Source organism: Pantherophis guttatus, chromosome 1, assembly GCF_059756535.1.
Source record: "Pantherophis guttatus breed Tessera chromosome 1, ASM5975653v1, whole genome shotgun sequence".
In the NCBI taxonomy this organism is placed as follows: domain Eukaryota; kingdom Metazoa; phylum Chordata; class Lepidosauria; order Squamata; family Colubridae; genus Pantherophis; species Pantherophis guttatus.
This window is the reverse complement of record NC_142063.1, coordinates 220,532,924-220,558,076: the sequence shown is the minus strand read 5'-3', so window position 1 is coordinate 220,558,076 and position 25,153 is coordinate 220,532,924. Positions and strand designations below refer to the sequence as shown.

The following is a 25,153-nucleotide window of genomic DNA, read 5'->3' as shown; positions in this document are numbered from 1 at the left end:
TATAATACTGAAACAAAATAAATAAAAATGTTTACTTGTTGTCACTTATATACACAACTGAAAGGCATTAATGGACTATTACATTGCAAACCAAAGAAAGTATTTTGATTGAAATGGGAAGAGAGAGATGGAAGGAAGGCTTCATTAAAATAAAAAATTGGAGCAAAGGTGCATAGTGTACTAGTTTTCTCAATCTTCATTACATAGTGAGAAAAATTCTCTCTGATTTTACAGTGGTGAACTGTTCAGATCCTGGCTTTGTAGAAAATTCTATTCGTCACGGACAACAGAATTTCCCTGAATCTTTCAAGTATGGAAGCAGCGTGATATACCACTGTAAGAAGGGGTTCTATTTGCTAGGATCTTCCACTGTAACATGTAAAGCCAATGGTTTATGGGACAGATCATTACCCAAATGTTTGCGTAAGTATCCAACAACTGTTTCTATTTTTTTCATCAGAAAACCAGAAATCTCACTTATCACAGGGATGCATGTGAGCTATTCTTAAAGTGAATTCATTGTGTGGCAAACTTTGTTTTAATTTTCACCTTCATACATATTTTCCCACTCACTTTATTTAGAACAATAAGTTAGCAAGGACATTCATAATCAATACCCAGGTAACACAGAGTAAATAGTTTGTTTATGTGAAATTGTTCACTGTATACAGTACAAGTAATGGGGATAAGAGTGGTGCGGTGGCCTAGAGATGAAGCTCTCACCTCACAATCATGAGACTGTGAGTTCAATCCTAGGTAGAGGCAGATATTTCTTTCTCTGGGCACAATGAGAATATATCTGCTGAACAAAACTCCTCATTGGTGACAGGAAAGGGAATCGGCCATTAAACACTCTGCTAGCTCCATTCACCCTGCAAGGGATTATGGGGTCATTAAAAGATTATGATGACGATGATACAAGTAATGGGGATCATATATATCTATATCTGTATATATCTCTATCTCTATCTATCTATCTATCTATCTATCTATCTATCTATCTATCTATCTATTTTAGTGGATTCAAGTTCTCTCATCTGTTCGTTTTCGCCTTATATACTGACTTAATAATTATAAACTTTTTAAAACTGTGTTGCTGTTCTTCGACAAATGAACACTTACAGTCTTTTCTTTTGTTCATCATAGCAATATCTTGTGGACATCCTGGAGTGCCAACAAATGCAATTCTATTAGGAGATAAATTTACATTTGGATCTGTTGTTCAGTATTCATGCACAGAAAGGCAAACTCTCTTGGGAAACTCTAGTAGAGTGTGTCAGGAAAACAGCCGCTGGAGTGGGACACTCCCTCATTGTTCAGGTAATTTTGCGAGGGATTAATTGTGAGCTTCTAACATATTTCTAATGTTCATTTGCTTTTTTTAGTAGAAGTTTCATTATTTTATTTAACAAAAATGGCTTCTATGGCTGTGAGACTCCTAAACTGGGTGAGTGGCTCCAACATATCCCAGGATTGACATCAGAAGTCTCTGTCCAGAAGAGTGCAGTGCTAGGAATAGCTAAGATACTGTACAGAACCTTAAATTCTGAGGCCTCTTGTAGAGGATTCATGATTGAGCAAGACACAGACCACCCATAGGAGAGAGACGGGAATAATGATATAATACTTTCTAATAGAAAATCTGACAGGCACTACAAATTTATATTTTATACAAAGAGAGCTATATGATTGGCATAATAGTTGAAGGATTGTTCAACGAGTCAATAAATAGTTAGGGAATTAGCTAATTTGGTGTATTTTGAAAAAGTTGAAAACAAAACTAGTGTTTCCAACATCTTTGTGTGCGATTACAATTCAAAGTGAGCCTCGATATTGGAATCAAGGCATAAAACATCTGTTACTACAGTGGTCCAAAATAAGATGAGTCTGAAATAGTGTGCACATCCCAATTTTAAATGTAATTCTGTTCATAATTTTTAGGAAACAATCCAGGATACTGTGATGATCCCGGAATGCCCTCTCACGGGTCTAGACTCGGTGATGAGTTCAAGATCAAAAGCCTAATACGTTTCACCTGCGAAATGGGCTATCAGTTGAGAGGTTCCCCAGAAAGAACATGTCTTCTTAATGGATCTTGGTCTGGATTGCAGCCAGTCTGTGAAGGTTTGTAGTAGCAAGTTCCAACTCATGTGATTGTATAAATATACTAAATCTCTTTGGGAGGGGGGAGGGGAGAATTAAACTACTGTACTCTATTTACTTAAAAATAGAGTTTCAAATATATTTAAATATTCTTAATCTCATATTTAAATATTCTTAGTCTCATAACCTGATCCTTGATCTGGATAAGTGGAAACCACCTGTTCTGTTCTGAATATACTCAATTTTACATTAATTGTAATTAGGAATTTGTTTTCTGCTCCTGGTTTTACATACTAGTCTACTCTCATTCTTTTGACTGTTGGGGAGGTCAGAGTTTACCATTACAGTGAGAGAGATTTTCCCTCCAAATACATTTGCTTCTCCGCAAGAAGATAGAAAGAAACCAGCTCTAGGCTACCTAAATATTTTTTTCTAAATTTACTCTTTTTTATACCTCAGGTTAATCAATGTATAGCTTACTCTCATTGTGTGTGTGTGTGTGTGTGTGTGTGTGTGTGTGTGTGTTATGAGGAAATAGAGATAATTGTTGCAATCTATCTGCTGCCCCCTATTCAATAGCAAATAAAACCTTGGTTTATAAAGTTGGGAAGGGGACTCTGAAGCAGATAGGGAGTGGCAGAGGAAAATCTCCTCTCCATGGAACAATTTAACAGGAGATAATTTAAGAGAGGGACAAGTAAATTGCAGCAGGCCTTGTCTTGCTTTAGGCTTAAGCCTTCTCAAATTAGAAGTCCTTGAGACTGGAGTGGCCAGGTGTGAAATCCCAGCGACTTGCCAGCCAATCAGCATTGAATTGTCCTACAGCAAGTTGTTCTGGGCGAGTTGGCCATAGTGAATTGTCCTGCAGTGAGTTCGCCACAGTGAGATGGCTTGATTCACAACTGGTGCGCCTTTATGCCTTTACTCTTCCCATCCTGTTTACAATCTTTTTGGACTGTTGTCTTCTGGCAGAAGATACAGAACAATTAAACTCGGACCACACGTTTTCTGAATAGTTTTTATCCCAGAGCTATAATTACACTCAACAATGAACTAAAGGGCCACCATCAGTGAGCTGTTGGACAGCATTACTTGGTCTGTTGTGTGGATGTTTGGGTGGTTTAGGGGTGGAGAATTGTGGTGGGTGGGAGTGTGTTTGGGTGGGAGATTGTTATGTGTGTTGGACCTGGTCTTTGGGTGTTAAGTGAATTTTGTTGTATGGGTATACTGTGTATACACGTACAATGACAATAAAATTATTTATTTATTTATTTATGATAACTGAGGTCTTGTGATCATCATTTTTGCACTTCAAAGCCAGCTTCTAAGAAGCAATGGAAAATCAGACAGTAGATGTCTTGCTGAACAACCTTGTCACTTAGTAACAGAATTGCTGGTTCCAATTGTGGCCATTAAGCAAGGACTACCTGTACTATATTTCTTGTTGTTTGTTAATCTAATGGAAAGTTTCTGAATGAACCAGTGTAGTATGTTATCAAACTTGCATCCTTTCAGGCTAGGAAAACAAAAGACAACCAGTAGTCACACTATTCCAAGCAAGGCTGCTTTGACAATGCTTTGCAAGTTGAATGTAGCTACAAATTGCTGGTACGGGTAAATGAAAAACAAATCTTGTCTAATTAACATTGCTGATGGGCATTGTTAAAACATTTGCCTTAAGATAGTGAAATAGAATAAGAGAACGCTAAAGACAATTAATAGAAATGTGAGCTGAAGGGAACTTTTGCTCTGGATTCAGATTTTGTCCTTCACTCATCTTTCTTTTCCCTTCCCAAAAGTATCTTAGTATACATTCACCCCATGTATAGAAATTATTATGACCCTCTTTTATTTTAATTTATTACAAGCACCTATTCTCCTTTCTGGTTCGCAATCCATCTTCTTATAACTTCTTTCCTACCAGTAAAATATTCCTCAGTTCCTTCATCTGTTGAATTCATGTGTAGTAGTTAAATACTATGTATCTGAACATTTTCACATATGGTACAATAGTGTGCATTGCAAAGTCTCTTGTGAAAATATATATCATTTCTAGACATCATTAATTAAACAAAAAATCCAGAATTACATTTGGATCCACAATAGACATTTTCCATTTCTCTCAGATGAATTTGTTTCCTCAAATCTTCACCCAACCCTCTCCCTAACATTGGCATGTTTTGACTCGGCTTTGTTGTTAAATGATTTTTGTTTTAGCCTTTTCTTAGAGGAAATATAATTGAGAACAAAATGTATTTTCCCTCCTGTCATTTGTTTTACCACAGCAGAAATATTGGTGGTGAAATTATGAAGCATACTCTTGAGGCAATAGACTAGAGTTCTAACTCTTCCTAAATTGGAAATTGTTTGATTAGGAGTTATGCAACATCAGAAAGAAGCTGCTGTATGTCTGAAAATAATCATGTGAAAAAACATAGCAAAGAATCTGAGTTTATTTTAATAAGAACTATTGTTCTTTCAAACTTAAACACTGAGTATTGATTCAACAATGGAAAATTACTCTATCCATTTCTAGGATATATCCTGGGAACTAAACCATGATGTGCGGCTGTGTGTGTGTGTGTTTCTGTCTCTGTGTGTATGCAAATTTTAAAAGATGGAAAATATTCTAGTGTTCTGAAAAAACCCACTGTTATTTTTTTTGCTTTGTGCTTCATGTTTCCCAATCTATGTAGAAGATCACTTTCATCTGTAACTAATTACCGGTAGTTATTATGATTATATATCCATCATTATTTTTATTCATGTATACCGTAGACCCATTAATGACTGCAAACAATAAAAAATAATTGTTTTTCAGGTTTTTAAATGTATGCACTTCTAATAGAAAATAAGTTTATTTTCTTTTGCTTCTCCTGCCATCTTCACTTTTGACAGCTGTATCTTGTGGAAATCCTGGAACACCTGCCAATGGCAAGATAATCTATAGTGATGGGATTTCGTTTTCCAGCTCAGTTATCTATGCCTGTTGGGAAGGTTACAAAACTTCTGGCCTGACAACTCGCCATTGTACAGCCAATGGGACATGGACTGGCAATGCCCCAGACTGTACAGGTTGGATATTGATACCCTGTTAACAATATACTTCGTATTAAAAATAACATTTGCATGGAAAGTGTTTGGGGGGAAAAAGCATGATAAAGTAAGTTTGTTATCATGTTCATTTGGATGGAAGTCCCAATGAAATCACATAAAATTTAGTGAGTTTGCTTAGGTGCTTAATGTTAGATTGCTCTAGCTTCATATATTCTATACTCTAAGACACATAAACATAGATTGCATTTGCAGGTAGTCCTCCACTTACAACAGTTCATATAGTGACCGTTTGAAGTTACAATGACACTGAAAAAAGTTACTTATGACCGTTTTTCACACTTGTGACCACTGCAACTTCCCCATGGTTGTGTGATCAAAATTCAGACACTTGGCAACTGATTCATATTTATGATGGTTATACTGCCCTGGGGCTACGTGATCCCCTTTTGTGACCTTCTGACAAGCCAAGTCAATAGAGAAGCTCCAGGTTCATTTATTTAACTACTAATTTATTACAGATTTACTAATTTAACAACTGCAGTGATTCATTTAACAACTGTGGCAAGAAAGGTCATAAATTAATATTACTTATTCATGAATATTATGAATATTATTTATTCATGAATTTTATGAATATTACTAATTTACTTAACAAAATGTTGGGTTCAATTGTGGTCATAAGTCAAGGACTACCTATACTTCCAGAAATTAAACTATGCTATCAGATTTATTTTGCCAGAAGGAGATCTATGTTATTATGTAAATTAATCTGTTAAACATGTTGGTCTTACCTGCAAGTATTATATAATGGCATACAGTTTTCAGTCTAGTATACTAGTATTTTTTTTTTTTTTACTAAATGTAATCTACATTATGTTTTATTTAAATCCTTACATCCTTTTCAATAGTATAGTTTCATTTTTCAATCCAAGTTTCCACTTTGCAGTCCATCTATGCTCCTAAATTAGTGAGATTGCTGTAACACAGGTTAGAAGTTCCATTTTCATGACAGGGGTTCTTGATTATATTTATGTTCCATCAGGATTCATCTCTACTATGTAGACATATTCACAGAGAGGCTGTTTTAAAATTCCCTTGGTTTAAAGGTTGTGTTTCAGCATGGGGCTGCTTGAATATGAATGTAAATTACACAGTTGTACTAGCAGATTTCTGACAATATCTATTATGTATGTAAGCATATTTGCTGTAGGATACTGTTTCTTCAAAAAGAAAACTTTCTTGTTGTTTCCTAACTAGTGATCAGTTGTGGAAATCCAGGTGAATTGGCAAATGGCATTCAGTTTGGAAATGATTTCTCATTTAATAAGACAATAACCTATCAGTGCAATCCAGGCTACCTGATGGAACTTGTTGGAGCATCCACCATCCGCTGTACCAAAGACGGAACCTGGAACCACAGTAAACCCATCTGTAAAGGTTTGGGCTTTAATTGGCGTATAAATATTATTCTACCATTGCCTGAATAGAATTAAAGTGTCATATTTGTAAGGAGCATTACCTTTAATAATTTTAAAGTAAATTTAAGTGGAAAGCTTTTAATATATTGCTATGAGTTTTTATTGACTTAAGGAAATGGAAATATGAAATGGTTGTAATAGTTTATTAATAAAGAAAGAATTTGCCTACTTGTCTTCTCTGTTATTGAAAAAAAAGCATGTCATTTACTATCCTTACATTGGAAAAGAATATGATGCAGTTTACAAAGCATTTAAAGGCCAGGTGAATTTAGAAAAGGAAATATAACTATCTTGCCACTACATCATGAGGAGTCAACTCATTCCTCCAAGTTCTTGTGAAACAAAATTTAAGGAGATTTTAGAAGCAAGTGATGCAGATGTTTCTAGTATTTATAATATCACAATCAGTCAATAACAAATGTGAAGAGGTACATAGTTTTAAGTTAAAACTGCACAATCAGCTAAATTCAGAACAGTGAGAATAAAATTAACTCTCCAACATTAAGACTAAAGGATTAAATTAAGGTCTCTCTCCTACGAATGACACCAGCAGTTTATTTTGAGAGGTCACTATATCTTGGATCCCAGGATTAGCCAACATATTATGGCAAGAAGGCATTCTCTTTATTCAGTGAACTGTGGGTCTAAAGAATGTAATATTTCATAGTACTTCAGTGTGCTCTACACACCATAACCTTTCTTACTACTAAAATTATATTATTAAATGATGATTGATCAACTTTTTCAGGATATGTGAGATAGTCACTAAGCTGTAACCAGAATCTTCTAGTGTAGAAGCCATTACTTAAATAGACATGAGTTAGTTTCATCTTTCAGTTTCTTTTCTCTTCTACTGCTTTGGCAGACTCTTCACATTTTATCTGCAAAGCTAAAGAAAATGTCTCTTGAATCATCAGTCTTTGTTCTTAATATTGGTTTTCAGTGAGGACAAGTTAGAGAAAGTATAAACTATCTTGAGTCTTAGGGTATGTAGATCTCATTCCATAAATGATAATGCTACATTTGTAAATTCCCACCTACAGTTATCTTCTTTCTTAATCCAGTATGCCTGAGTGAAAGGCCTATTGTGGACAATTGTCCACAGTGCCCAAGGTTTAGAAAGCAGATGAGGCATAATAGGTTACCCAGCCCTAAAGCCCTGACATTGGAGAAAAGACTGCAGGTTATAGCATCATCTTACCCATTTAGTATTATTCTAAACTTCCCAGTTATCAATTCCTGCTTTATATACATATATATTGAAAAATATATTGCTTTTTATTCCTTAATGTTTTATAAAAAGAAATAGAAAAATTACAAAATACAAAAATCCAGGAAATAGATTCCAGAAAAAGTACAAAAACAAAACAGTAAACAGAAAAGGGAGAAACATGTCAATATGTCACATATTAATAAAATGTCAAACTTTCTAAATCTACCTTAAGGGAAAAATAATTAATGATTGTGTATAATTATGAAATATCATAAAATCTATACAAAAAATTTGACTTATTTTTAATTAGTAGATAAAGTCACACATCTTTTAAAGCTAATACTTAATAAGAGGAATATTAGTACTTTTCCAGTTTCTCAAAAACAATTAGCAACACCTCAGTACAAGCTGAACACAACCATAATTTTTCATAAATTATCAAATTCCAACTTTGGGGATATAATTGAACAGAATATCTGCATTGGTAACACTACCAATCTTCCCCATGAATATATTTATTTATATTAAAAGATTATTCCAAAAGGATATCATTATTTCATAGGACCAAAGCATATGTTTGCAGCATCTCAGATTTTGTACATGACCAGTAGAGAAAATTTGATGTCCATCTTTTCAAATACTTTCTTTGTCCAGTAAGCTCAAAATAAATTATTTTGATCAGAAATTAAATGTTACATTTTATAGAACATTGCTTAGATATTAAGTAGATGGAACAAAATTCCATGAAGTTTATAGGTTAATTATATTAATCTTATTAAAAATGAATATAATTCCAAGATTATTCTAGGTATTAAGAGGTGTTCCAAAGTTAATCACAAATAAATATTTTCTTTATAAGTAAGATACTGGGGAAATATATATGAGAAAAAAGGCCATGTATGATTTCATTAGCTAAATTGAGTTTATTTATTCAAATGCAAATTTTGGGAATGGGGAAAGAATGATACAAGTGATATATTTTCAAAACATTTTTGAAAATATCTTGTATCTTATCAACTACCACTATCTGCAATGAGCACCTAGTAAAGTATCAACCTAAACCCTGTTGGAAAGTTTTTATGTACGTATTTCCATTAAGATTCTGGTAATTACTAAGGTTAATATATAGTATTGTATTGTAGTTTATTCCTGGGATTACGATTAACTAATCATATTTGGATCTAGTTGGGTCATCGATTGCATTTTGATATTGAGGCTTATTCAATTTTATAGTGAACTAAGCCCATGAAATGAAGCTTCAGTTGACAATGGTTGAAATGGTTGAAGCAGGAAAATTGAAGAAAAAATACAGAATGAAATAGATATAGAAATACCCAAATTGCAAGTTCTTACAAAGAACAAAGAGTGAAAATTGCTTAGAAGATTTATCATAATTTCTTACTGCCTAAGCATAGATGGAAGATTTATATCTCTTTATATTATTAACAAGTTTGGAATGCAAAAATGTCTATGTGATATCTAATATTTCTTATAATAAGTTTTTTCTTATTTTTTTATGTTAAATTACTTCCAAAATAATTCTTTATTTTAACTATCCTTCACCATTTACTCCAACTACAAAATAACTCTTAAAGTTTCATGAGAAAAATATTTTTATGATACTTTGTATTATTCCTTCCAATCCCAAAATTCACATTTCTTTACACTTTTACTATTTCAGTAGATAACAAGGAGATACTGAAGCTCTGTTTTATCATGCTTCACCATTTATCTCCTGGGCATTCCAACAGTGTACAATGTATATATTTGATTTTAAAAAATACAAGTAGAGCTCTTTGAGCCAATATTATCATATAGGAATCAAGGAAGAGGAATAAAATTCTACACTCTTCATTTGGAGAAAAAGCATCCAGAAAAATTATATTTTACCCCCAATTTCATAACATTCTTTATTTTTATCTTTTATAACATGTAATTTTTATATCACAGTTTGTCATATGAATAGAAAGACTGGATACCAATTTAGGAAATAAATAGAGTGTCTCCTTGCTCTGGGCAAAGGAGCAGAGCTGTTTTACTAGATCCATCCAAAGCAACTGCTTCCTCCATTGTATGTCCATAACAAAGATAGAGTTGCTGTCATGCATGATGCAAATGAGGAGCAATCCTTTCAAGGAAATGTACAGAAACACAGAATAGAAAGAGCATACAACTATAACAGATTATCAAATGTACTTGTACTCCCATTCTGAATCATCTTTAAATACTTTATTATGTTTTCTCTTTTAAATCTGATAGTTATTACCTGTGGGCCACCTCCCCATGTCCTGTATGGAAAGGTGGAAGGGTCTGATTTCCACTGGGGATCAAGTATAAGTTACAGCTGTGCTGATGGGTATCACCTTTCCAATTCTGCTATCCTTTCATGTGAAGGTAGAGGAGTATGGAGAGGAGAAATTCCACAGTGCCTACGTAAGTTCATTAAGATTATACATTTTTTAAAATATACCTACTGTTTCTTATTGTAATGGTGCACACTTATGGCTGAGGAGATAGCAGGAGTTATTGGGAGTCAGCAGGAACTGAATATTATGTACAAGGTAAAAGCAGGCAGGACAGCAATTTCTCATTAATGCAAATGAATTACAGCTGGGAACTGAAATTATAATTAACTCTTTCACTTTGAAATTCCATGCAATATTCAAAATACTGAATGTGGAGTTCACTTTTGGCTATGTTACAAAAAGGTGTGTTTTTGAATTTAGATCCTCCCAAGAGCTAAATATATTTTGGTTGCAATTAAAACACATTCCTGGATAAAATTATCTTTTCCTGCCTATCACCTCTGGCTATTTCTATGCAGCCACCCTACCCTATACATCCTACCCCTTTTTTCTTTTGGTATAGATTCTGCTTTTGTCCTAATATTGCTAGCTTACATGATATCAACCAGCCATTCTTCCACTTGGCTAAGGAGATGGTACAAAGCCAGCAACTAGCAATGGCCTGCTTGCCCCATTCTTTCCTCACTATATTTGTTTTTCCATTGGGAAAGCGGTTATAACTAACATACTAGCAATTGGGCAAGGGGAATGAATAGAAGCATCATAAACCTTTGGCTGCAGGAGAGAAACTGCCTATATTGCTACAGGTCTGGATAATTAGCTAAATCAATACTTAGATTGCTAATCTTTACAAACTGTACAGAATCCTCATAATGTTAAGGAGACACAGTAATCTCTTATTGATTGATGTTTAAAGGTGGAAAATCCTTAAATTGTCCAAAATAATTCATTTTAAGGGCTCGAAACATCTTCTATGTATCAAAATCATTATTTATTTTTAATTGAAATATATGCAAGAGATCTTGGTGAAATAAAGCATATAGATATGCATTATCTGTATTGTATTATTCATACACACATACAAAAGCCTTCTGAATATATATTGATCTATTTCTGCAAAGTTTCTGCAAACATTTATGAAAACAAGACTGCTTTCTGTTACCCAAACATATTGATGGAAAACATTTTTAAAGGTAACTTATAATTTGTTATGAAACCACCATCATTATTTAACTATCTAGGATGTTCTGAGCAAATCTAGAAAATCAGATCTTTCTGATGATTTGGGCAACATAATTTTTCAGAGCTTGTCAGGAAGTTGTTTTGCTATCTAAATCCATAAGGGAAAAATCTCAATGGAAAACATCCTTTGATTGATTGATTTTTTATAGTTTTTTCATGTTCCAACTCCCATGCTGTCCATAATGTACTCACCATATGTCCACTTCCTCCACAGATATAGTTGCATTAAGCCTTGTGATTCCCATTTCTCGTGGATTCTCTTCATTTTTTTAGTCTTGAGAACAATTTAGCATTCATCTAACTCAAGAATGATCTGTTTGATACAAGTTAAATAGTGTAGTTCTTTTTATCATGAATCAACAAATGATTCTCTTGTCTATTTCTTCTTCTTTGATATCTGTGTTAATATTCTTTCTGTGTAACAGCTGTCTTTTGTGGAGAGCCTGGTGTTCCAGCTAATGGAAGACTCAATGGTAAAAGTTTCACGTACAGATCTGAAGTCACTTTCCAGTGCAGGCCATCTTTGTTATTGATAGGATCTTCAAGGAGACTTTGCCAAGCTGATGGTACATGGAGTGGAATTCAGCCCACATGCATTGGTAATTTATTCATTTATTTGTTACCGTTGAGCAGTAAAAAAAAAAAAAAGAAAAGAAACAACTTGATTAAGTTATTTGAAAGGGATTTGGAAAAATATTTAAAAAGGCAACAAATGTGGAACAATGGTTGATCGTATTTGCATGGTGATCTTCTATCACCCAGTTTTATTAATGGTTCTTTTTTGTGCATAGTCAATGCATCTTTGCCTGCTGCTAAAGGAACAACATGTAATGCTACTCTACTAGTATCTTCTTTCCAATATGAATATGAAATTTCTAGTAAATATAGACTAATCTTGATCAGATGTAACTTTCATCCTATTAAGAGGGTATAAAAAGTATATCCCTTGTACTGTCTATTGATATTAAAACCCCGAGTTTCAGAGGTTTTCCTGCACTTCCATTTAAACATTTGCACATCGTTCATTGTTATAACTCTGTTGCTAAGCAGATATAACTAAAATGTCAAGATTTGCTTCAGAGAATGTTACCTTTGTGACATATTTATTTTCATTAAATGATGAAACACTGTTAGATGTAAATACATCAGTTACATATGTGACAAATGGTAGGAGTTTCTCTAAAACAACCTTAAGAAATTGTTCCATCCAGTAGAGCACCAGGCACAGAATCATTAGAAGGCTGTGGTAGTGCTCAAATCTGACTTGAGAAGGATTCTTACATCAGTCTCTCTTCAGGTGCCTACCCACCCCAAATGAGTGGCAACTGAAGGTGTTTTACAGGATGGGGCAACACATCCTAGAAATGACTCTGATGTCCTGTGCTACTTTTGTCCTGGCCACTCATTTTTCAAATTTCCCTGTTGATGAACAATATGTGAACAATCTGCTCAAATTTGTTTGTTCACAAATAGATTTTTTCATCTAATCACCTTTAAGAATGTACTACTCAAAAGTACACGTTTGGAAAATAATGAAGATGAGGCCAAATGAACAGGGGGTCTTTTTGGATCCAGATCATTTCCATTCCTTCCCATATTTTCAGCAATTATACAATCAAATGTATATCTGAACAGGGGGTTATGTTCACATTACGGTAATGCATTAAGACCCAAAATGGAACTTATGTGCTATTGTCTATTTATTATTCGTCACTTATTTTAGCACATTATAATTCCATAGCATTCAGAGTTGTTTCATTCTCATTTCCTTTCTTTCTTTTTATTTTTAGCCAAGCTCTCTTCCCAGAATATCAGACTTTTTTTTCCAGGCTTACCTCCTTTTGCTTCAACTTAATCATTTCCCCAAATTGGGTTTCTTAACCATGCTATCGCCCCTCTTGCGTACCTGCCTAGTAATGACAAAATTCAGCCAGCTATCAGTATAAGACAAAGCAGTGTGACTGTCTCCTACATATCACAAATAATACAGAAATCGCTCAGTCCTGTATATAGTATTTAGATGACCTCATCTCAATAGCTAGGTGTTGATTTGTATTTTGGCACTGTTGAATCAATTCTTGGCTTAAAGGAATCAAAAGAGCACAATTTTTTTGAAGCCATATTCTTCTCCATCTGAAATAGCTTCATTAGGTTGAAAAGAATCTGATTTTTGCTTCTCACATTTATCTCTGTAAAGCAGCAGTATTTAGTAACCATATTAATCTATTCAAGAGCAGCTCACTTCACTAATGCAGCACTGAAATGCTAAAGTGCTAAAAAAAAAAGAGAGAACAAAATATGATTGCTGTGTAGTTTTAGTTATTGTTCAAAGTCTTTATGTATTAAGTATTAAAAGACACAGTGATATTCAGTAAAGTGGTTTCAGTTGTTGAAACTGGCCAACAATTACTATATGGTATTTATATGGCAAAGAATAGACTACCCTATCCAAGAGAGAGAGAGGAAATGTTGCAGATAGCTGATCAAAATGTCCCCAATCTCAAACCTTATATTTCCATTGATTGCTGTGTAGAGATGTTTATCAAATTTACCTAATTATTTTTTTCAGCAATCTCTGTACATATAGGAATTATGGAGTCATCCCACTTTTTTAAAAAGCTCTAATTGTAGAAACTCTTGTGGAAGTTGTGGAAGAATATAGATTGTTGAGGAGCAAAGCTACATAGAAGGGACATACTTCCCCCTACTCTTGGGCAAAGCAAAGAAGACAAAAATAAAAGTGTAGGAAGAAATGCTTATAAAGGAGGAGGCAAACTGAGTAGAGAATTTTTGGACTTCCATAGTCAATGAGTGACCTAGAAACATAAGAAAACAGCATATGTAACCTTGTGTTTGAGGTCAGAAAATGTCCAAGACTAACTAGCCTTGTTCGGATTTATCAAATTGCTTCAAACCCTCCTGGTTTTCTGTGGGAAAATTCCATGGTATTTAGTTAAATTACTATACTGTTAGAAAAATATTCTTAAGATCATCACATCAATTAATTTTAATGTTTTAAAATCTTATGGTGGCAGGAGGGGAAGATTTTGCATGTTCCCTCACAGGAGAGATTCAAACATTAAAATTTCCACCTGCAATATGAGATATTATATAGTCTCAGGAGAGTTGTATGGCACACATTTCTCTTTACCATAATAAACTGGTTGTGGTTGATTGGACTCACGACAAAAGGGCTGTAATCGTGCTATAGCATTTCTTTGATTTATAGGCAAGCTGTTTAAGGGTAGTACCAACCATACAAATATTTGGACATTCATTCTCACAGGGAGGTGATGTTGAAGTAAATCTTAACTTTAATTAAATATTCTAAGACAAAATGTTTTATAATAATAATAATCCTTTGTAAACATCATTTCCTCAAAAATGGCCCTCTCTCCTTTTCAAGCTTCAAGGCAGGCCTACAGGTACTTAAAAAAATATATTATTATTTTCTGCTGGAGGAAAATTGTTTTATTTTCCCATTAGCAGATGCCTAGTCAAACTGCTGATAAAGCTAAAAGTCCCTTGATTGTTCAAGTACTTTTTTTAAAAAAATCCTTGTGTTAGGCTCTCAGCCTCCTGACTGCTGAAGCCTTTAAGATTTGCTTTGTAAATAAGTCCATTATATATCCCAGTGACTGATTGAACTGAAAATCAAACAAAAATGCAGTAGTGTACTGTATCTTAATTCTACTTCATGAGATTGCAAATACAGTGCCCTGTAAATTACTAGGAACTACTGAAATATCACCATTACTATAAATAAGTGTATGAAGAACTTTTATACATAAGAATATTTAGTGTTCCTTCGTACCCCAAATTCTATTTCCTTCTTTCTCTTAAAGGATTCAGAATACCTTGTCCCCTGGGCAGTCCTTTATAATTATTTATAAGAATGATTGGCATTCCTGTTGCTAGATCCCATAATCATCATCATCATATACCAATTACCAATTCAGTCAACAACAGCCGAATTAAGGAATCACTAAAAACACTCCCATTAACACTGATAGGACAAGCCACTTGTGTATAAACAGAGCAGAAATCCCTCTCTTAGAACTGATTTTGTTATCTAGCTGGCTAATGAAACATCTGTAAGAAAACAACCAAGCTCGGAGAACACCAAAAGCCCCACAGTTCAACCCTTAGCTACAAATATTCTCTTTTATTGGAATAATCATCATATTACAAAACTCTTCCTTAACATTGACTAGAATATGTACTGATGAAATCACCACAGGTTCAGAACATTTTTTTCCTTTTTTAAAAAAAGGCTACTTTTATTAAATACACGTACATTTTGTTACAGCTGAAAGGCACTGCCATTTTGTTGCTTTTATTTTTTTAATAATAGCATCATTAATATTGTTGTTGAAGTTGTTCAGGAATTTGACCTCAATAGGGTTCTACTAACAATGTGAGACTGACAGTGATTCTTTCCTAATTCTTTCTTCCGTAAACCTGCATGCCTCCTGAATAGATACCCTCATGAATGCCCTAATGAAGTGGAGCAAAGCATAACAGGAGAAACTGGCAGTCACTGCCTCTCTTTCCTCCAGTGGGGAACTCACTGCTGGATCCCCCAGTTTTCTCTGCCATCCTCTAGGTGAGATAGGCAGCACATAAGTTTAATAAATAAAATGAAAATATTTATTGGTCATGGTGCCCTGAGAAACAGAACTTGATCTAAACTTTAATACTTATTCTAGTTATGGTGGTATGAAGTCTACATGTTCACATAGCAAAAAATAACCTGTTTCCTCAATAATCTCAATGTTTCATTCATAATCAAGTTTTAAGAAATAATTAAAGAGTAAGTAGCTTTGATAACAATATCCTATGCCTACACATACAAAAGTTTTGTTTAAAGACACGTGTAAACATATGTACAGATTTTATGCCACTAGAATTAAAAGAGTGGTCAAATGTTCAAATGGATCAATACAATAAATGCAGCATAGTATTGAGTACTATTGAAGGAAGCCTATTTCCCATATGTTGCTACAATCTTCCCTGTATTTCCTAAATCTGATCTGGAGTGTTGATCAGGCTAACATAAGTGATTTTATAAGTGAGTCTGTTCCTTTGTCCATGCTGGACCTGACCTAGAGATTGTGCATAACAGGGGGATTTGAGATTTGCTTCAAAACAATTTGGTAGGGTTTAGAGATCTACAAAGAAAGCAATTAATTTCTGTGATCTGATCCCAATACTTTCCTTCTACATTATATGCTTACATAATGCTTGATGTCCTTGATTCAATAAAAAGTGTGTCTAGAATTAATTAAGAGATATAACTTTAATTTTCCATTCAACCCACTATCTGTTATCACTTTATTAAATACACTTTTTATTACAGTCATGGCTTGAAAGTACACATATTCTTTCAAAATTTGAAAATAATTTTTAAAATGACCTTATTCTTTAGAATCTACTAATCCATTTCATACCTCATATGTTTTCAACTACAGATCCTGCTCATAACAGTTGCCCAGACCCTGGAACACCACATTATGGAATCCAGAATAGCTCCACAGGTTATGAGGTATTGTTCAGGGTTTATTTTTGCTATTATATTTTGAGTATTTGTGTTTATATGTTTTTACATACCTTTGATTCCTGACATCAGCAAAATTTACAGAAGTGGTTTGCCATTACTTTCTTTCTAGACTGAGATACAGTGGCCAATCCAAGGTCATTCACTATCTTTATGCCTAAAATGGGGCTACAACTCATAGTCTTCCTATTTTTAAACTGTTGTTTTCACCATTAACACCAAATTGGCTGTCATTATATAGTTTAGGGTGACCAATTTTGATTTCCCTAGAAAACTACATCTTGTGCCGTCTTAGTCTTTTCTTCATCAGCATTTAAAATTCTTTATCATTTTTATTGGGAATAAGGAGAACTTCGCTTAACTGAAATATCAAAATGAACAGACCTAATTTGTGGTTTGCCATCTAATGTGTGTGAACTGTATCTCAGTAATTCTTTAGTTAACATCTTTCTCAGAGTTTTCCAATGCACTCATCCAAATGTAATTTATCTTGAAATATAAAAATCTTGCTAAATTTGTGCATAAGAGAAAACTGCAGATCCAATCAATACATTAGGAAAAAGAGCATACAAAATCATGTTGAACAAATATTATAAATAATAGAGGAAATAGAGATACGGCTGCATACTTTTATACTTGTAATAACATAGATTGTGACTGAAGGTAAATATCACATTTGTCCATCAGTACATTTTGAAATGCCTGTTCCATCATTTTCATGATGTCTTCTCCATTAATTCAGCGGGAAATTTAAATGTAAAGCTATATTGCAACATTCCCAATCAAAATGTAAAAGCACATTTTCCCCCAAGTAATATCAGAGTTATAGACCAAGGAATTGGCATTGATTAAATAAACAACAGAATTATCCTTCTGCAGATGCATGAATTCATTAAAATCTATTACAATAACTTTGCAAAGATCTTAGAGTAATTAAGAAGACAATGTGCTTCTTCTAGGCTGTTGATTCCTGTCATATATTATTATTTAAAATGGTAGGACAACACTATGAGCTTTGCCTGCATGATGGAAGGAGTTTTGCCATCCTTTTTTTTTTTTTTGTTAAGCCAATTGATTTTGAAGAAAATATTTCCAATTTTCCATTATAATTATAATCCGATATGACTTCTTGAGATGAAACCACTGATCTTTATTCTCCAAATACAACCCCCATCCCAAAAAAGGTGGGAAGAAGGAGGAAAAACTATATGTTGAATACAAGGGAGTTGATTATTTGTTATAATTATGTTGTGACAGACTTTAGATTCAAACATCATTTGTCTATTCCTTACTGCAGACCTCTTACTCTAAACATGCAGGGATGAGCAAGGCACCCATTCATTATACAGAAATTGACAGTATAAGTAGTTTAATTAAAATTTAAAAATTTTGTTTTTTAAAAAGAAAAATAATTTGTTTTTTTACAATTTTCCATAATTTCTCCTTTTTATTTTTCAGGTAGGGAGCAGGGTCTTCTTCAGATGTAGAAAGGGTTATCATATTCAGGGCTCTACTACAAGAACTTGTCTTTCAAATTTAACTTGGAGTGGCATACAACCTGAATGTATTCGTAAGTAAAACAAAGCAGTCACTAACATGTTTTTTTTTTTTAAAAAAAAGCAAGATATTATTCATTTTTTAAATATTTGACATTACCTGCAAACTGATTTGCCTAATATGTTCCAATGGATCTGAAACAATCCTGGTGGTTTTTTTGGGGGGGGGGCGAGGGGGCAGGATATTTACATACAATGTAAACCACATGGTCGATAATTCTAATGAAATCAGTGACTGCTCTAAATTTCTTAGATTTCAGCTTTCCCAAGTTTAATCATCTGTATGACTCCCTAGATTTGGAAATTCTGAATTCTAGGTATCTTTCCTTTGAAGATAAAATCTTAAAAAGTCTCCCAATTGATTATCTATTGTCAATTTACTGACTCTTAGTTACCACAAAATTTCCATGATAATCTCTCAATCAATATCTGCCTATTATTATCAGTACATTTTTCCATTGTGGTTTCCCAGCTTTTGTTTGCTTCCATTTTTTTTTCCTTTTTCTCCCCCTATATTAACATACCTGGGCATGTTGATAAAATAATGAGGGGGGAGATAAAGTTGTGAATATATAGCTATGCAGTTGCAACAAAGGTGTTGTTTTTTTTTTGTCAGTAAAATATTTGCTTTACTTCCCCAATTTTGCTTTATATCCAAAGATTGAGTGCCAATTTGTCATCTTTTATCCTGAGAAATGGATGTCATCCAGTGTTTTCGGATTTCCTGTCAGTTAGAAGCCATCAAAATGTATATTTAGAAAGTATTTTGATGGAAAACAAAATTAAACTTAGTTGCTTATCTTATTTCAAATGAAATGTTTACAAAGGGAAAAACATTGTTACAGTGTAGTCATAGCCAATGTAACATAGTAGAAACTTATTTTTAGTAGTTCATAATAAATATATTTAGCAGAGAAATCATTTTTGAAATGGGCAGAGAGAAAACAGATCCCCAAATAACATTATGGATCACTGCCTAATTTGCAAAATACTTTAGTTTCTTCTTTGTAATCTCTGTGATTCACACACATGAATATTCTTGAACTGAATTGTTTTCTTAGTCCATGAATGCTCCCACCCACTGTGCATGCTAGAAGGATTTACGATTTATTTACCTGAATTCTTTTTAACTGTGGCTGGGAATGTTTTATCTTATGAGAGTAGACTAATAGTTGACTTATTTCAATTATGTTTCCCATTGTATTGTTGATCGTTTTCATGATTCTCATTGATTTTTTTTTTTTAATGTTTCAGTGGATTGTTTTCTGCCAATCCTATTGCTTATTTCTATGGCCTTGAAGGCCAGCTTTAGAAAATGGGTTAATCATGTCAATAAGCTGCCATCCTCAGATAGGCAATCTTTGTCTCTCTGTTTGATTGAAGGCCATCCCAGTTGGCTTAAGTCATTGTTGCTTCGTAAACCAGATATAAGGCAATCATTCATATTGGTTCAGCTAGCCAAGTAACAAGGTGAAAAGGCAGTCTAATTATTGAAGATATCAGTATTAAATTGCAGAAAACCTTCTGTTTCAGTTACATTGGTCAGAGAAATGTCGCATAACACCAGTGCAATTGTAACAGTGGAGAAATACTTGAGATAACAATCTCAGCTTTGAAGCACTGAGGTCTCGTCTAACCATTGCTAAAGAATACACTCCATGGGTCTAGAACAGCCATATACTGTGACTATTTTCCTGATGAGGAAATAATCAAATGGAGGATCATTAAATTATCCTACGCTATGTTGATGGTATCAACATCCTTGATAGTTGATACCAAATAATAGCAGGCATTCAATGAGATGTAGGTTTTCTACATTGGGAGAGTTATCTCTTAAGTTTTATAGAAAAAAATGATGAGACTTTCTTTTATTCCTTGACTGGCCTCTATGCTTCATAGCATACAGCAACTATATATTGGATTAGTTTTCCTCTGAGCTTCTTGGACAGGAAGGTAATCAGATGAAGCTGAAGGGAGGGAGAAGAGGCAAGCTAGGGTCCTGCAGAAAAGAAAAAAAGTAGAGGCAGGATGATCTGGGTACCCAAGTATTCAGTGGGGAAAGAACTGGGCATTTCTTGTCTTTATGAGAAAAAAAGTCATCTTTAGTGTATACATCAGGTTATGTTTTCCTGGGGATAAATTTCATGGCATCTCTTGAACATTTCTCCTAATATAACCTGTTGCTATGATTTCTTCTAATATAACCTGTTGCTGCTGTCTGACTTAGATTACACCCCAGTGGTTAGCCATATAATTCAAAACATGGCTTTGAGTAAAGACTGGCTCTTCCACATCAAAGCCAATGAGCTTGTAACTTGGGAAACCTGGCCCATCATATGGGACTTTGGTTGATTGAATCCGATATGCACAAACTGCCATCCTTGAAGAGAGACAAGGGCTTCAAGATTCAATATCCAGCAGCTGACCAGTTCCTAAGTAGTAACAACATTACAGGCATTGAAAGCATTCCCCCCCCCCCGCCCATCCTTTGGTCAGGTTTTGGGCATCCAAAATCTTCTCAGGAAGACTATTGTACACATTATTTTTATTGCAGATCTTGCTTCTCAGAAGTTAACCTATTATTGTATTTAACTAATATCAGTTGCCAAAGCATTGTACAAAGACTAAGAACAATTTAAAGCAGTCTAATCCTGCTTTAAGCAAACAATAAGTAAATGTTAAACACCTAAACTGGAGAAACAATATATATACCAATGGGTTCATAAAGCACCCTGTTCCAGGGTTTGTTATAACAGCAAAATCTTCAAAGCTTTCCTGAAGAGCTAGGACCAAATGAAATTCAGGGACAGTGCTATTCCAAAGAGTAGGGGTGACTGCAGGTAATGCACTTCTTCCATCCAGAAGCAGACATTGCCTTGTTGATGGGAACAGAAATATACCTGCCCTTCCAGATCTTACTGGATGGGCAGAAAAATCAGAAAAAGAAGGTACCATATATATTCAGGCTCCAAGCCATGTAGGGCTTTATGGGTGAAAACCAACATAAATAGCTCCCAGAAGTCAAGCAGTAAGCTCTGCAAAGTAAAGTTGTCACATGAGTGAAATGAGAGACAATCACAACTAGTTGTGCTGCACACAATGCACCAAGGAGTTCAATGCTATGCTGAGATTTGGACTCAGTGGATCATAGTATGGCAGATCGACTGGATTTCACACAACACAAGAGGCAAAGCCTATTTTTAGAGCTGTAGAGAAAACATCAATATGGAATTTGAGGCTAGTGAAAGTTTTTGCTTTTTTTCCTATTTCATTTCTCTCTTCTATCATTAATGACTGGTTTGAGATTTTATCAGCTCTTTAAATTTAGCATTTGAAATCTTCCATCTCTTAAAAAAATTACTTAGCAGTGATTAGTTCAACTGAACTCAATACTGTATATTCAAACTATTTTAAAGGTAATTTTTAGAAGGCTTCCATAATGCCAGTACAATTTTTGGGGAATATTTCTATTGTCTCATCCATTTTATGCCTTTTGATGATGAAGCTGGCTTCTCTGTAAAAAAAAAATCCTATACCACACTGTGCAAGTGAGTAGCTTTCAGAATTGATCCATTATGCATAATATTCCATAAGAACAAGGAAATATTGTACCCCTATATTAGCTTCCTATTCATGATTCCACTTTTCACTATACTATGATACCATTTTGCCGATATATTTTCTTCTTTAATGAGTAGACTTCATTAAAGTCTACTCCAATTCTTAGCTACTTGGTGAACTTTACACAAATGCTGCTGCTTCTACTTTATAGTTTTTCACAGCAAGGATTTTCGGTTTCTTCAGAGAGAATTATCTGTTTAAGAAAGATTAATACATTTCATTCCATGTGGGGCCTTTCTAATTGGACAGTAGCTTTATAAGACATAACTGGTCGCAGCCATCAACCTTTCTTCCTTCTTCCTGCCTCACTATCCAGGTTGCTTTGATGCTTGCATCATTAATTGCCTCAGCATACTTTGCTAGTCTTTCTTGAAGGTGATACAAGAGACCACAATAAAGGAAAGCAGGTTGCTTGCCTGTAACTATAATTGTTTAAATAGCCTTTCATTTGCATGATTCTCCTATTGACTGGGGATGAGTGGGGAGGTGTTTGCTCAATGAATTTAGGCAGCTTCTTCAGGCATGTACAGTAGGATGGAGCAGTCAAGGACCACCACAAAAACGTTGGTTCAGAATGTTTTCAAAAGAATAATAAGCCTGTTTGTGGAAGTACAGACAGCCACTCCAAGAGCTAGAACTGCAGTTAAACAGCCTGTTTTTTTTTCTTCTCTATTACTTTGTTACCTCCTAATGATTGTCCATGCATCATGTGCAGGACTATGCGGTATGTCACAGCACATTCAGTTTCAGCTTTTTCACATTTCTCTCTTACATTGTTTCTTTATTAACACCATAGAGAAATATGTAACAATGATATGCTAATAATATGTTTTGCCAAGCAAAAGTGTAAAGTAATAAAATGTTTGTCACTTATCCTACAAATGGTCTAATTTCTGCTGTTATTTTAGAGTATTTCAATAGCTTTTAAAACTTTTTCAGCTCATGGTTGCAGACAGCCAGAGACGCCAGCGAATGTAGATGTAAAAGCAATAGATCTACCTACACTAGGCTACACTCTGGTATATACGTGTCAGCCGGGATTTTTTCTTGCTGGTGGATCAGAACACCGGACATGTAAACCAGACATGAAATGGACAGGAAAATCACCTGTTTGTAAAAGTAAGTCACTGATAAATTAATGGTAAAGTTTAATAGTTTATAAGGTCCATTTCTAGTTTATTTAAAATGTTTAAAATCTATCATCTATCTATCTATCTATCTATCTATCTATCTATCTATCTATCTATCTATCTATCTCATCATATTATAATCATATTATATATTATCTTCCTGAGACATAGAGACATCAAATAATGAGAACAAATAATGTCATCTATATTGAAGATAGAAATTAATATCTAAATATTTATATATATATATATATATATATATATATATATATATATATATATATATATATATATATATATATATATATATATATAATATTAACTTATTAATATTATTTAAATATTCCACAATACTAACATATAATAGGTATTCATCTGTTGGACTGGCCACCTCATGGGAAACTTTGGCAAAGAGTGTCATGAGCTGTTGAGACATCTTGGAGTGGCTTAGATTCCAAGGGTAGCACTCCCTCTTGTTTTCTGTTGCTACCGCCAAAAACACCACTAGTGAAATGTTTACTTACTAAAATTTCTGCTCAGCAAGGAGAAACAAGGGGGAAAGGGGAAATTTTATTTGCTGATATTTTACAAAAAATAGTACTATATTGATGGAGAGGTGATCAAATTATACAAGTAGTTTTAGAAATAAGGCAAATTCTGAGGAGTAATTATGTCTTTCATTTTGCTTTAGTTATTGAAAGTTTCTCCATGCTGAGAAAGTATGATTGTTTAAGATATTTTGTGGATACTAAGCAGATAGAAATTTTGATCACATCAGTCAGCAATTTTACAAAATAATCTTTGAATGTAGGTTGTCCCTTTCCTCTTCCTTTGTATTAATAATCTTGAAATTAGAGAAGGTGAAAGGAAGCAATTTAGATGTATCTCATATAGCTCATGTCTCTCAGATTAACACATTTTATTAGAAGGCAGGCAGCTTCTGGTTTTTTTTTTTTAATAACATTTGTTAATTGGAAAGGTGCAAGCAGATTCCTTTCAGTCTCAGGTATTAATATTACCAATTAAGAAAACATGAGGGTTAGATGGAATTTCAAGGAAGCACTATAAATAATTGCCCAGATGTACAGGCTTTATAATTATAAAAATTAATACCAACAAATAGAAGGATTGTTTAATTTATCCAGTAGAGTGTCAGAGTTAAGATGTTAGACTAGGAGTGGGAGAGGTACAGTAGGTTACTAAGTGACTTTGGAACAGTCTGTATCTCAGTCGAACATTTTTCACATGATTGTTGTAAAGATGAATAGGAGGAGGAAAATGTATGCCTATAAGCTTCTGAATAAAAGGCAGACTATAAATCTGATAAATAAACGTTATTGATTCAAGGACAACTGCCAATATATAAAATTATCCTAATTTCTTATGGGAATAAAAGATTTGTTCCTTTTGGCAATAAATGTTGCCTACATGTTTGTTTCTACTTCAAGACTTTACATTCATAATAAGAAAAGAATGTTTGTGGCATTTTTATGCTGGTGGAAAAAAAATCTCGATTCATCCTTGAACATGGAAAAAGCCTCAGCAGACATTATTGATTTTATCCACAAGACGAAGATGGTGTAAATACTATGCTCAGAACAAATTATTTATCTTTTGTTATCATTAATAAATAAGTAGCAAATTAGAGCTACCACATTTGTAATTCTAGTAATACTTTCCACAAACCATCTGGTATTTGCAACTATGAATCTTAAATTCTCAAATGGGAAAGAGGAAAGTTGATACTAACTAGGGTCTATGACAATTCACTACAGCCAACTTGCTACAGCCAACTCACCACAGCCAACTCACCTCAGCTAATTTGCCATGGCCAACTCACCATTGGACAACTCATCACGGTCATCTTGCCATGAGAACTCACTTCGGGAC

General features: G+C 34.0%; 1 protein-coding gene across 2 annotated transcripts in view; it reads left to right on the top strand.

The window, feature by feature from the left end:
- The window catches only part of CSMD1 (CUB and Sushi multiple domains 1), a 1,102,994-nt gene that overhangs the window by 1,058,095 nt on the left and 19,746 nt on the right, over window positions 1–25,153 (top strand). For both annotated transcript variants that reach the window (XM_034436753.3, XM_034436752.3), the window contains exons 55-64: window positions 235–423; window positions 1,147–1,320; window positions 1,942–2,124; window positions 5,002–5,178; window positions 6,418–6,597; window positions 10,111–10,284; window positions 11,825–11,998; window positions 16,871–16,944; window positions 18,415–18,526; window positions 23,073–23,252. In XM_034436753.3, coding sequence (XP_034292644.2) covers window positions 235–423; window positions 1,147–1,320; window positions 1,942–2,124; window positions 5,002–5,178; window positions 6,418–6,597; window positions 10,111–10,284; window positions 11,825–11,998; window positions 16,871–16,944; window positions 18,415–18,526; window positions 23,073–23,252 — 1,617 coding nt within the window. The remainder of the gene's footprint in view (window positions 1–234; window positions 424–1,146; window positions 1,321–1,941; window positions 2,125–5,001; window positions 5,179–6,417; window positions 6,598–10,110; window positions 10,285–11,824; window positions 11,999–16,870; window positions 16,945–18,414; window positions 18,527–23,072; window positions 23,253–25,153) is intronic.